General features: G+C 37.9%; 1 protein-coding gene across 1 annotated transcript in view; it reads right to left on the bottom strand.

Annotated features, from left to right (window-relative positions):
• The window catches only part of astn2 (astrotactin 2), a 288,974-nt gene that overhangs the window by 231,522 nt on the left and 41,912 nt on the right, over positions 1–15,540 (bottom strand). Inside the window, exon 2 of the mRNA XM_026173680.1 lies at positions 5,083–5,270. Coding sequence (XP_026029465.1) covers positions 5,083–5,270 — 188 coding nt within the window. The remainder of the gene's footprint in view (positions 1–5,082; positions 5,271–15,540) is intronic.

Raw genomic sequence — 15,540 nt, 5'->3', positions numbered from 1 at the left:
TTTAAAGCCTTTACTTTAAAATATACGCCGTTCAATAGCTGAGCTTAATCTTACAGAGAATGATCAAAGCTTATGTAGAAACAAACAAACAAATGAACAAAAGATTTTCTCCTTCATTTCTATCAAACAATGCTGTATGAAACGTTTCCAGCTGTTAGTTTCATGGTTGCTAGGCAACCTGGGCAGCGCGACGGAGGCTAGACTGACCCATTTCACAAGCTTCGCACTTCCGGCCTCAGCGGTCTTTGAGTACGCGGCCCTTGTGGACCGTTAAGGCTGCGTACTTTAAGGCTGCAGACCCTGAATTGGGATACAGCCGTTGTGTCCTAGTCTTACCGCCTTACTGTGCTTCCATTCACTTTTTTAAATTATTGGGATCCCAACATAATGAGACTGTCACTACCTGCTTAGCACTAGAACTGATTGCGATGACCTCCAGCTAAATATAGAATGAAGTCCAAGCAACTGTTGACATATAAACATGCTCAGCCAGTCCATTGATTGTTCTTAATCAATTAGGCAGTTATCATTGTCACTGCCATTGCCATCTCAGTTATAGACCACATTTTATATTAATTTTTTTAACAACAAAACAGCTTAACAGTTAGGTTAAAAAAATCATTGGACAATGACTTTTTAAAAATGAATTACATTTTTAATGACTCTGTATGCCACCGCAGTGGAGTTTTCAGCAGACAATCAACATGTTATTGAAGTGCAGATTTTCACTTTTTCTTTTTTTTGTTTGTTAATTTTTATTTTGATCATGTAAATAATATAAAGAAGTTCATTTAGCAAAGAAAAGAAAAATGCTATATAAAAGAAAGCAAATACATTTCAATATTGCTTCATCTGTTCTGATTCAGTTATATATCGAAAATGGGTGGGAAGGATGTAAAAAAACAAAACAAAACAAAAAAAGCATTTTATTAACTGTTATACCAATTATACCAATTTTTGTGCACAGCCCCTTATGTTTTAAAGATTAAATTGGAGGAGATGAAATCAATATTGAAATGTGGTAAAAGAAAATATGGAAAAGAAAAATGCACACATCTGAAGCATAGCACATCATCTGTTCAGTATTGTGGCAGCATGTTCATATACAGCTGCTAATGGAACAGGTCATTCGTGTTTATTGATGACTGCTGATAGAAGTAGGAGGATGGATTCTGAAGTGTATAAGGCGATATACTCTGCTGAGATTAAGCCTAATGCCAAATCATTGCAAATACTTTTCATAGCAGAGAAATGGGATATTCTCTAACAGCCAAATCAGTCACTTGAATGCAACCTTGTAGGACATGTTTTTTCAATTACAGCTGAAGGCTAGGAGACCCTGCAAGACCCTCTAAAAGTGCTGTCAGTAAAGGCCGAGCAAAGCATCTCAAAGGAGGAAACACAGTATTTGGTGATGCCCAGAGGTTCTCTACTTCAGCTAGTCATTAACTGCAAAGGATTTTCAAGTATTAAAAACAATACTGATATTTAAAATTATATCAGATCAATATGAATATCAAATGGGCCTGGCCAATGTATAAAAATGTCTCCAGTTCATGAACAGTTAATGAAATACTCTTGTCAAATCCTTGGAAATAAAGCTGAAAGTCTGAACTTTAATCACATTTTGAATGTTTGATTTAAAATGGCCTGGCCTGCATTAAAATTAACATTGGGGGCCGATAGAGGCAAAATTACATAAAAACGTGCCAGTGTGCAAAAACCTACATACCTAAATATAAATGTGCACAGAAGAAGGTTGTAAAGTTGGATTGGTAATTTATATTCTCACTGGGAGTTAATTTATATGGGCCTTTAAACTGTGGAAGTACCTAACAATCCTCCTCTGCCATTCCATTATGAACACCACAATTATGTGGTTTTAGCTTACACTAGCAATTTGGCTAAGACATCTAATCCAAAGTTACTTGGGAAATAACCCCACATCATGCCAGGACGCTGATAAATGGTAAACAAAATGGACGGACATCTAGTTTCTGATTTTTTTTCCTCGTACAACAGCAAAAAAGGTAGATAGATGGTGACTGAGTTGTCAGTGTTAGATTAGCTTGCGACATTGCCTTCCTGCTACACAGAAGTTACAGTTTCACGATGGAAATGATTTCTAATTTGACAAAAATATATACAAAAAAAATGGCAAAATCAAAATGAAGGTCATTACACAGATAACTGCTTGCGGTGTCAGTTATGCAATGAAAAATGTAATGTTCACTTTCAGTTTACGTTCAATGGACGTAATGCTGTTTTGATAGCCTTCTGCACACCCTTTCAGTTAAAGTGTCCCTAAAAGTGTTCTGAGGGAGAGTGAGAAGGAGATGAAGCTGAAGAGAGCCACGAGAGTAACACAGAGGTGTGCACACAGCGAGAATGTGGCGCACAGAGCAGAGAGGGGAGAAAGGAGGGAGAGTGGTGGGGTGTGCAAGGAGAGGCAAAGCAGAAAAAAGCCAATACAGAAGAGATGCGAAGTATGAGACCTGAAGCCTGAAAAATGGGAAATGTGTGGAGAATGTGAATTAGTAAAGTGAAGAGAACAGAGTCTAGAGTGGACAAAAAATAAATAAAATAAATAAGCAGTAAGAAGCCGTAAGCTGGAAGTGATAAAAACACTCAAAAGTACTGCCTTCTGTAACTTTTTATACATTTTTTATTATTATAATAACTGCATTATCCTTATTTTTTTATTTTTTACCCACTTTTTAAAATGCCCGCATAAAGCACAGAATGTGGTGAAGAGTTTGTTCTTAACTTAAGGAAAAACATATTTTGGTACAGCAGAAAAAAATGGTGTAGAAATCAAAATTAGTGGAGGTGGTTGTAATGTGCATTTTGGTGTAGGTAGAAACTAACACTACCAACATAAAAAAAAATATATATATATATATGGATTTATATAGTATAAACCTTTAGTTACAAGTATCTAGATAAAGCTTGGTAGAAATGAAATGCATACAGGGAGTGCAGAATTATTAGGCAAATGAGTATTTTGTCCACATCATCCTCTTCATGCATGTTGTCTTACTCCAAGCTGTATAGGCTCGAAAGCCTACTACCAATTAAACATATTAGGTGATGTGCATCTCTGTAATGAGAAGGGGTGTGGTCTAATGACATCAACACCCTATATCAGGTGTGCATAATTATTAGGCAACGTCCTTTCCTTTGGCAAAATGGGTCAAAAGAAGGACTTGACAGGCTCAGAAAAGTCAAAAATAGTGAGATATTTTGCAGAGGGATGCAGCAGTCTCAAAATTGCAAAGCTTCTGAAGCGTGATCATCGACCAATCAAGCGTTTCATTCAAAATAGTCAACAGGGTCGCAAGAAGCGTGTGGAAAAACCAAGGCGCCAAATAACTGCCCATGAACTGAGAAAAGTCAAGCGTGCAGCTGCCAAGATGCCACTTGCCACCAGTTTGGCCATATTACAGAGCTGCAACATCACTGGAATGCCCAAAAGCACAAGGTGTGCAATACTCAGAGACATGGCCAAGGTAAGAAAGGCTGAAAGACGACCACCACTGAACAAGACACACAAGCTGAAACGTCAAGACTGGGCCAAGAAATATCTCAAGACTGGTTTTTCTAAGGTTTTATGGACTGATGAAATGAGAGTGAGTCTTGATGGGCCAGATGGATGGGCCCGTGGCTGGATTGGTAAAGGGCAGAGAGCTCCAGTCCGACTCAGACGCCAGCAAGGTGGAGGTGGAGTACTGGTTTGGGCTGGTATCATCAAAGATGAGCTTGTGGGGCCTTTTCGGGTTGAGGATGGAGTCAAGCTCAACTCCCAGTCCTACTGCCAGTTTCTGGAAGACACCTTCTTCAAGCAGTAGTACAGGAAGAAGTCTGCATCCTTCAAGAAAAACATGATTTCCATGCAGGACAATGCTCCGTCACACGCGTCCAAGTACTCCACAGCGTGGCTGGCAAGAAAGGGTATAAAAGAAGAGAAACTAATGACATGGCCACCTTGTTCACCTGATCTGAACCCCATTGAGAACCTGTGGTCCATCATCAAATGTGAGATTTACAAGGAGGGAAAACAGTACACCTCTCTGAACAGTGTCTGGGAGGCTGTGGTTGCTGCTGCACGCAATGTTGATGGTGAACAGATCAAAACACTGACAGAATCCATGGATGGCAGGCTTTTGAGTGTCCTTGCAAAGAAAGGTGGCTATATTGGTCGCTGATTTGTTTTTGTTTTATTTTTGAATGTCAGAAATGTATATTTGTGAATGTGGAGATGTTATATTGGTTTCACTGGTAAAAATAAATAATTGAAATGGGTATATATTTGTTTTTTGTTAAGTTGCCTAATAATTATGCACAGTAATAGTCACCTGCACACACAGATATCCCCCTAAAATAGCTAAAAGTAAAAACAAACTAAAAACTACTTCCAGAAACATTCAGCTTTGATATTAATGAGTTTTTTGGGTTCATTGAGAACATGGTTGTTGTTCAATAATAAAATTATTCCTCAAAAATACAACTTGCCTAATAATTATGCACTCCCTGTATCTGTCCCTGATCAGTGATGATTATTCTTTATTGAACTGAATGATCTTCAATAATAAAGAGGAGGAGACACTGCATGACTAGTAGTAGGTTGGTTAGTAAATTAGTGTATTATCAGCTACAGCAGTATAAGATACACCGGTTTTGTGGATTAAATTTTTGCTCATACTTTGGTCTGACAAAGAATAAAATGCAATGCAGCCTCTACAAAATGGAAAGATTTTGTAAAAACCTTTTTAAAATATGAACACCTATCTGTGTGTAGGCCTTAGAGCGCACCATGTGATTTCAAAATTGACATTTTATTTAAATGACCTTTTGTTATGTCACAGTAATAAAAGCATAATATTAAAAGAATGAAATAAATAAATAACAACAAAAGAAAAAAAATAAAGGTCTGCACACCACAAACAGTCAACAATTCAAAAGCTGGACAAAACTTTGGAGGACCACAAAATATTTCTATTTCTGCATACAGACACTTGCCATGCTGGACATGCATTCAAAGCTACAACCACAGATATTTCACTTTTAGTGCTTAGAACTTACCATAACTGAGATGTGTAGCAGATGCATGTGTTCATGCAGCACGTGGGCCGGTTCCCGGGCAGTAGGTTGTGTGGTCTGAGCTAAAAGCTCAGACTCAGTCATGGACACATGGAAGTACAGTGTCCCATTTTCCAACCACTGCTGCTTCCAATGTACCTGAGAAATTTCTTCCCCAGTACCAGACATCTCTGAAAAGAACAAAGAGAGAGAGAAAAAAATGTTTTTTGCCTATTTTTTGTTTTTTATGAATAAGACAATGCACATGGACTGTCTGTGTGTACAGGACACGTTTTGCTAATGTTACTCTGTAAGGAAAACACATCCATTCAGTTGATCTGAAGAAACTAACAAATAACGGTAACATCATACGGGATTATGTGTGCATATATTTTGTGCATGGCCTTGTCTCTGCACGCACAAACAGTCACTTCCAACTAGAAATCTAACTTCTGAAGATTATAGATTTCTTAGGTTCTGTTACAGCTGCGCAGCTGATTTGGTGAGAGTTGCTGTCAAGCCATTTCTCTGCTTAGCTGCTTTGCAATCCTTATTATGACAACTTATTAAGCCATGGTATTAGTTAGAGATTTGTAGAAATTCAAAAAGACTAAGTGGAAGTCATCACAAATATTTCAGCCATTACAACCAATACATCGCTTCAATTACAGATAAAATTAGTCACAGATGGAAAAGGATTATCCATGCTCATGTCCATTTGTTTACACTATTTTTGCCCATTTTCTTTTTATTTTCCTGTCACCCAAAAACAACAGACTCAAAAGTCTGCCAAAACTTTCAATGGGCAGATAATGGGTTCATTAAGCTCAATTTTAAACATATATATCAGGAACAGTCGCAGAAACGCTGTCACTGCCCTTCTTCTTATCTGCGTTAATCATCCTACATTATATAAACCACCAGCTTCAGGCTAGTACTTACTTGAACTATCTAACAAAGGAAAGAATGAAAGGAAAGCTGGAAAAGTTTATAAGGAAAAGTGTGCAGGAAATGTACGAACAGAAAAAAATGACACACTCAGTTGAGTTTTATGGAGCAATGGAAAAAGGAGATGAAAAAGAGCAGGGAGATCACTGGTTTATCTTGATATGGATCATGGCACAAGAATCTAATGCTATCAAGTGGGAGTGGCTGCTCAGTAGAGCAGTACTGAGAAGCCTAAGGGAGCCTCCGATTACAAAGCTTGATACAGTATTTGTCATGTGGCTGGGTGACAAGGGCACAGACATCTACTGACATCTTCTATCGGTGGCAGGTAGCAAATGACAAATGGCTTTGGATACAGCTGGTTATTAACCTGCTGACTCTGGGTCAGAGGACACGGGCAGCAGGGGAGGGTTACATGAGCTGTGCTCAGCACTGAGACAGGCCTTTAGGTGCAGGGGGAGAATGCGCAGAACAGACACTGCATAAGAAAATGACACAGTTCATCATGGTAGAAATCATGTTGTTATATGCACAGTTATAGTTACTTAAAAATATAGTCGTGTAGACCACAATTAATAACTATTTTCCCTATTTTATCCTTTTTACTAACTGTCGGGGGGAAGGGGGAGGTGGACTGCACAGAGGCAATCATTACATTTCACAAGCACAAATAATAATATTTTTGGTTATGATGATGATGAATTATTTGACAGTTTATACATAAATCCAATAAAAAACTGCTTTAAGTTATAATGCACATCTTAAATGCAACTCTTCTCTGTGAAAGTGCACTTGAAACGTCCACACTCTTGCAAAAGACCTGGGAAATGCTGTATAATTTTGCTGACTACAGCTTATGATAAAATTTTGTAGGGTGTGACATTCTTAAATCCTACAACTGCTGGCTATTCATCTCTTAATGTTTAATCTGCAGGATGAAGGGAGAGTGCTTTACCATCTCTCGGTGTGAGAGGTCAAGTTTTGTCTGCTGGGCCACCAGTAACATACCTCCTGTGATGCTACTGTCTCCTGCCAAGCTCCAGTCAATCTTACCTTTCTTACACATTTTGACTCTGATTTTACACAACAGTGACAATGAGTTTGATACAGATTAAAAGTGTTCCTGTGTGGAAAAGTAAAAGACACAGTTTACAGTCACATGCAGAATAGATGGGAAGTTTCTAAAACAGTAGATGCTGTGAGGTTGTTGTGTATCTCTGTATGATCATTATGCAGATGAGGAAAGACTATTTTAAGACAAAAGAATGGTGTGTGTGTGTCTGTGTGTGTGTGTGTGTCTGTCCTTGTCTTTTGTTTTATGAGGCTTGTCATTGGGCATGAAGCCAGACGTTAGTGGGACATAGGTGTATGGCCTCAAGGTCTACTTGTAATTCATTAGGAGGCACATTATTAATGTGTACACGTGCATGAGTGCGTGCACATGTACACACTGGTTAAGTGTGTACACGTAAGCAATACTGCCAAACTGTGTCCAAGGACAGCCCAAAGAAATTCCAGTATTGCCGATTTCATAGACTAGGAAAGAAATGTCTCCATGAATCACAAAGTAATTATGGCACATCTTGATTACTGGACCCTTAGAGTGTGAAAACCTCTTTTAAAATGCTTGTGACTTTTTTATTGGCTATCTGTTCATAAAGTTTCAGTAGGAGATAAAATACATTATAGAAATTCTGTTATTCACATATGTCTGATTCTGCATGGATAAAACTGGCCATGAAACACTATGCAACAAAAGTGAAAATACTGATTTGGCCTCTTAACTTTTCATAAGTTTGCCTAACAGTTGGAGGAGAACTACTGAAAGCTTAGCTTAAAATCCTTGATAAAGTCTTCTTATTCTTTTCTAAATCCTCTCTGCAGGTACTTAATGTATAAATGAAATCTATTCAGCACTCATTGTCAGCAGAACTCTTATTACAAAACCTGGTGATCATAAGTGCTCACTGTGCGTCTTACTGTGTGTCTCTCTTTGCCTAATTTAATCTGCTTCTCCTCAAGGATCTTTCATCTTTTCCTCCTCAATTTGCAAGCCTAGACTAGAAGTGCTGAGTTCAATTTTGGACTTACTGTAGTTTCCACATTCTTTTAAATTTTGCCTTGAGCAAGAGTGATTTCCACTTAGGATAGTCTCTCAGAGTTATACTTTTGATGACACTGAGGTTTTCCACCAACACAGAGTAAGAACAGTAAGGCCTGGATGACAACACGATAGCTCTTCATTCTTCCTACACAAAATACTCAAAATAGTAATAATAATAATAATGATGATAATATTAACAAAGAAAAGATACAATCATTTGTAACTAGTAAGAATCTGTCTGGGTTTTGGTTTGGGGTTGGCGACGGAGGGTTGAGACACACAATACACTGCTTTTCTGTTACAGTAAAATACTGACAACTCAGCAACTTAAACATGGAAATACACTTGAAATGTTACGTTAAGACATGCAGGGATTTTTTTGTTTTGGTTTTTTTCCCTCCCCTTTTAATCTGTAGTGGTTCAGTACAGAACCTATTTGGGGTGTGGCTTAACCAATTAGCCAATTAGCGAAAACACCTTGTTAAATGTCAGTTGGTCAGCTCGTTTATTTGTGAAGGTGTGATTGGTCCACCTGGAATTTTTTCTCTTTCTGTTTTTTATTTAAACACAAACTGTTCGACATTTTGCAATGACCTCATTGAAGCCCAAAAGCCAAAATGCGTTGGTCACTTAATAAAGTTGTTCCCTATTACTTGAAGTGACGCTGGAGTCATCACGTCATCAGATCTTTGTCTTCTCCATGCACCTTGGAAGTAGGTGAAGTTGGGCCAGAAATATTTGTTGCTAGCAGCTGGAAATGGCATAGTTAGAATGCACTCAAACTCCTCTGTCATTTTTAAACCTGTAACTGTCTTTTTTTGCAAAATTTGCAGTGGGCTCATTTATGTCTCTAGTGGTTATTGGAGGAAAACACATGTAGATGGCTCAGAAATTGCCAAAACAGTGGATGAAGGTTAGTTCCAATTATTTACCACAGAGAGCAGTAGTCAGTGGTGTAAGCTCCAACCCCTCCATGTTCCCGAATTGGCTAAATGAAAGAAATAAAAAATAAAAATGGATAAATTGTGAAAAGACCTAAAATGGGTGAAACCAATTTAATCTGGCAACCATATTTGTTGTACAAATCTCCTTTACTATTATCCAAAAATGAAATACACATTGAAACATTTCACCGTGTACGCTGGCAGAGTATGCTGAACAGCAGTGCAAAGATCTGCAATGATGTCTTCCAGACATCAGCAGCAAAATCTAGGAACTGCTTGCTGACCATGAATGACACACGCACAAGAAAGATTTTAACATAGTGGTGGTTTGGGCATATTTTTCTCATTCAAAGCTTGAACTCATTTAAATACAATATCTCTAAAAATCTATGAGCCCACAGAGTCAAAATCTAATTCAGTGTCAATGGACCATCTCCAAAACGTATTACCTAAATACATCTTTAAATCAGTTTTCAGTGCTTTTATTTCCAGCTCAGGGAAGAGCAGCAATTTTGGAGATACTGACTTTGCTATCAGAAATTTTGCTTTAAATTGAAGATGCAGTGTCCTTTAAATTCAGACAGCCACACTGCTTACACCTTACAGTATGACTCCTTCTTCAATATCACAAGTACTAATAGAAGAACAACTAGGTTGTATGAGTCCCTACCTGAAGAAGTCTGACAGACGTGAGTTTAAAATAGATCTTGTATCTAATTACAAAGGCGCTGATTAACATATGCATGCCCATACATTCACACATTTTTCTGCTTGCTTACAAAACAACTACATGTTCCCAAAAGGTTAGCATTCATCATTATAAAGGTGATCATAGCTGTGCAGTGTCAGTGATTGTGCAAACCTGACAGCTCCTTGACAGTTCGTCAGCTCTGCAACAACTACATGTCATCAACATTTACTTTGATGAAAGCTGGCACCCTAAAGGCACTTTGCTGCCTGTCATTACATACGTGGCATAAAGTGTCACTCTATGGCTGATTGCACCCCACATCTCACTGCTTAGGCTGCCTATAGTATGGATGACAACACAATAGGCAGATGAAAATTAAATAATTCACATGAGAAAAGGATGGAATCACTGGCTTCAAATTTCTCTGCAGAAAATGAAAGCGAGGACAGAAAAGGAGAGGTGAGAGTGTGTGTAACGGAGAGGCAAACAGAGTGGGAAACAGAAAAAGGGGAGAAATATTTAACAGTCTGACACTCATCAGAGGTATTCAAGTATATTGCCATACCTTCTAGACATTCAAATTCTGCCACAAAACATTCCTGTCAGCTGTGACAATGGCACATTTGGTATGTTTTGATTTCAGCTTCACACAACTGTCGACTGTCAATAGAAAATGTTCAGAACAACCAGGCTTTAAAATTGTGTCTTTCACTAGCTGCTGCTGATGTGATAACCTTGTAAAATACCAATTACCATGTATAATAACCCTGAGTGCGGAGGACTATCTAGGCAAATCTAGGATGGGCTACAGTAGCAGGGTTCTCCTTCCAGTTTAATACCCACGCCACCCTAATGTCTCATTATGAGCACTAATGGAATAGCTGGAATTCACATAAAGATCAATTGAAATGAGCACAATTAAAAAAGCATAAGGGTTTTTTTTTCAGAAAATGTCAGTGTTGATTACACAGAGCTTCCACACACTTATGGTGATCACACTAGGTATAACAAAGTAATACATTAGTGCGTTAACGATGATTTTTACATCGTTAAGTTCTGGACTTTCTATCGATCATTTAAATTGTGAAATAAGTGAAAACAAGTAAATGAGAAAGCAAGTACAGAAAAAGCTGTAAGTACAGTTCTACATTCAGCACATCAGACTGTTGCTGTATTTCCTCGCTCAATCTGCACTGTGGGATCCAATTCTGTTGACTCAACACCTGTTCCTCTGGATGACCTGGTTTTCACCTCACTTCCCCACATGCTCGCCACTGCAGAGGCCACTTTATACTCTTCAATGGCATTTCACAAAATGAAATGTTAAAAGACAAACATATCTACTAATAATATCACCAGTTTCTACATTATTACCTATTATCCCGGGAAGTTTTTAAAAAGGGTTTGAAGAGACTTCTGTGATGATTAAATGTGCTTAATGTAATGGTACTCTCTTAATGGCTCTATTATGTGAAACCATCTCTAAATTAATCATAACTTGGTGAGTTTGTTTAGTGACTATTAGAGTACATTCTAAATGCATATCATTACTGCGCTGCACACAGAATATAGCAAGGAAAACACCAATTACAGTTAATCTGTGCTGTAGGAAAACTATTACAGAACTTAAAACAATAACAACAATTTTGTCTCTGTATTTCTTTAAAAGCGCCTCTGAACAATCTTGTGCTAACGAGAACTCCTAACAGTGTAGTACCACTAAAGCTTTATAGCTGATGTATAAACCCATGCTACCTCCCACTGCGTTCGATCACAGCAGCAGCTGGTGGACTGTGAACTGACCACCTCTTTCAGAAAACCAATTGCAATTTTTGAGCCATCACCAGTCAGACTTCCAGCTTAAAAGAGAAGCTGACTTGTGATTTGAAAACAGGTAACCAAGGTTTGGGTAAAAATAGGACTGAATTGTAGTGAGTGACTTAAATTGAACAGATCGTTCATACATTTCCCCCCCACAGCAAAAATCATAGAAGTTAAGTGAAAGTAACTGTTCACATAAAAGGGGTTTTCAACATAGCAGGTGTGCTTTAACTTTGTAATGCTCAATACTTGTAAAATCAAGTTAGAACTCATTGTTATCTTACAATTTACACACTTTGTCACTCTGTCAAGAACTGGAGTAAGAAGTATCACAAAACAATTAAAAGAGAGCCACACAGCACAGAACAAGCCAGGCAGAAGTAGGAAGCACAAGATTTCAAAGGCTCTGGAAAGAAAAGTGGTGAGAGGTGTGTCTGAATACCCCAGGACAACTGTCAAGACAGTGAAGGACTTAGCCAAGCTGGGAATTGTTAAAGAAAAACAACACTAGAACCCTGCACATGAATGGACTGCAAGATTGGAGACCAAGAAAAGCAGAAGATACTCCTTCAAATCAAACTGATGGACAACCTTGAGAAAGATTACACATACTGGAAATGTGTCCTTTGGTCAGATGAGACAAAACTAGTTGGCCACATAGTGAGTTGTACCTTACCCACCGGGAAACTCAGTGGTGGGAGAATTATCCTGTGTAGACGTTTCAGTGGTATCTCGAACTGTGAATTTCATCAGAGTGGAAGAAATCACGAAAAAAGAAAGATATATCAATTTTTTGAAAGAAACCCTCAAACAGTTAGCAGCATAACTAAACAAAAGTTACTGCTGGTGAAGAACAGTCACCTCAAGACTGAAGTGACTGTTACTGACTGGCTTTAATTCTACTGAACATCTGTGGAGTGAACTGAAGACCGAGGTCCATGCCAGAAGATCCAGGAGGAGGAAAATCTGGAGGACTTTCAGAGATTTGCTGAAATAAGAACGAACTGGAATTGCTCAGGACACATGGGGGTTAATAATTCTGTCCTCATTTGTACAGTGCTGTGAAAAAGTATTATTGACCTGAAATTCATTGTCACATAATTACCAGTGAAAAATATAAACCTGAGACTACAGTCTCATGCACCCAGTGTTAGGTGTAAAGTGTTACAAAATAATGCATTACTGTAATCACATTTCATTTTTCCGCAATGCAGTAATGTAACATGTTACTGTACTAATTTCAATATTTACAGTGCAGTTACAATTATGCAATCACTTGCACTACAAAGGTTCTTCAGTTACCTGCACACCGGACCGAAAGAAAGTGTCAAACAGACAATCACTTTTCTCCCTACGCACGTCCTGCTGCAGTCACCTGATTTTAGTTTGTGTGTGTGCAGGAGGATAATGGTGAAGTGGTGAAGCGATACAGCTTTTTCAAGAACAGAACTATGGACATAACTTTTAGTTTTATTGCACAAAAGGACAACAGCGCAATGATAAAGTGGAAACTGTATCCAGGAAACAATTGCAATATACTGCTAACACAACTTCTGCTCTTTGCAAGCATCTGCACAGACAGAATGCTAAAGAAAAGTTCATCTCTGGCTCTCTTCCAAAGTATGTTTTTTATCCTGTCTTCCTTCTCTCACCCCCATTCGTCACGGCAGATGGCCGGCCCTCCCTGAGCCTGGTTCTGCCGGAGGTTTAGTCCTGTTAAAAGGGAGTTTTTCCTTCCCACTGTCGCCAAAGTGCTTGCTCATATTGTAAGGTGGTCATATGACTGCTGGGTTTTTCTCTGTATGTATTATTGTAGGGTCTACCTTACAATATAAAGCGCATTGAAGCGGCTGTTGTTGTCATTTGGTGCTGTATAATTAAAATTGAATTGAACTGAATAGCCAAGAACCCAGAGAGATGATAAAGCTGTGAATGCCAAGCAGCCAGATTAGTATCAGGTAAAAAACTGATGATAAGTCAGCCTTGAAGCCTCCATTTCTACCTGTTCATATTTCTGCCATAGAACTGCTGTAGCAATGGCTTTGAAGACTCTTTGCATTGTGTTGTCAGGTTTGTGTTCATACTTAGGCTAAAAACTAAAAGAAAGATCATATGTGTGTCCATATTAGCATAGAGATTTGTGTTGTTGTCTGGGACTGTAGCCTAAGGTTTATATGGTTAACTGGTAATTAGAGTATGTGACAGTGTTTTCAGATCATTTATTGGAGTAACAAGAAATTAATGTAAAGAGTAGCATAACGAATTACCCCAACACTGCACACACCAACACAAATCCACATCCTAATGATGATACACATACAATCTTTCTTTTAGTTCGCATGGTGTTGAAGGTTTTGTCATTTATGTGATGCAGTCTTGGAGCTCTGGGGAAGGTTCACCACTGCTCACAGTGTTCTGCAGCCTTCAGACCTTTGAACATTGGCCAGGTTCTATTTAACTTCTTTATTCAGCTGATCTAGCAGTAATCAGTTCTTGGTGTGGCTGACGAAACTGAACTCAGATTTAAAAGAAAACTATGTTAACCCAAGTTAATTCACAATTTAAAAAGATGGGGTAACTATTTTGTCCCACAGGGCCAGGTAAGTGGTGACATAACAAATTAAGTCACCATTTAAACAAGTTATTTTGTATTTAATTGGGTTATATTTGTCTTACACTAAAATTCATTTGATGATCTGAACCATTTAAGTGTGACAAAAATGCACAAAACCCCAAAACAAAACAAAAAACAAGTTAAATACCATGAAAAAATTTTTTTTTTTAAAGATTTTGTATTATTTTTTAATTTTTTTTATTTAACTAACTATAGATATTGTTTAACACTATCCAAAGACAAATGCAAAGCAAGAAAGGCACTATAAAACAAGATTTCTTTTACTGTTGAACTAACAGATCTCTAAGAACCTTTTTGTTAAGAGTTAAATTCAATAAACACATAGCTGTTTGTCACTGACCGCACTGTGTGGCTCAGCTGAAGCCTGGATTATCTCTCATTAGCATTGAATACACTATATTGTTTGTGTAACTATCATATCATGCCTGTGGGTGTGCAATTCCATGTACATGCCTCCAAGTACTGTGTATCTATCTATCTATCTATCTGCTCATGGCTTCATGACTTCACTAGAGCTCAAGTCATGATCATCTTCATTTTAAATATAAGTCAATATATTATTTTAATTTCTTTAAATGACATGTTTATTGGGTATTTAGGTGTAAATAGAAATGGACTTTTCTTCAGAACATTACCATCCCACTAAAAAGTACTTCAAGAGTAATGTGTGGCTCTATAAACACTTTGCTCATTGTGCTTTTTGGGATTTGCAAGGCAGAGTGCCAAAAAATGAGCAGGAGCCCTCCTATTCGTAATGTACTTAAAGTGACACATTAACAGGATAAACAGTCCCCTTATCTGCTGAGTGCATAGGCTTCTTCTAAAACACTACAATCCCATTAACAGGACCTATTCTGATTTCACATCTCTCCCATTCACTCCTACTATATGTAAAGCTTGTCCACTGATGGGAGTTGTCTGCCAGTGCCAATGTGGGAGGCTTCAATATAATAATACACACATCAGAATTTACTAATCCTTTGTTTTGGTCTCTTCAATTGAGACCTTGGTCAAGTTCAGTAGGTCACTCACAGTGAAGTCTGTTTCCAATTAAAGCTAAATAACGGAAAAAAAATAATCTTAACACATACTGTTTAAGAAAGCTTAAATCCTCCTAATATGTAATGTGAAGGATAAAACCACTGCAGTTTTCTTGTTGCACGTTAGCAATTTCTGTTTATTTATTTATTTTTTTCAATTACTTATCTTTCCTTAGTATTCAAAGGTATACTTGTATACTAAGAAACTGGTCACAATTGAAATAGCTAAATATTTACTGATGGCACTGAATGTTTAGAAAGTGAAGTTGTGTGGGGGG

Source organism: Astatotilapia calliptera, chromosome 7 (assembly GCF_900246225.1).
Source record: "Astatotilapia calliptera chromosome 7, fAstCal1.2, whole genome shotgun sequence".
In the NCBI taxonomy this organism is placed as follows: domain Eukaryota; kingdom Metazoa; phylum Chordata; class Actinopteri; order Cichliformes; family Cichlidae; genus Astatotilapia; species Astatotilapia calliptera.
Note: the sequence above shows the minus strand (reverse complement) of the source record. Positions and strands in the feature narration are given on the sequence as shown.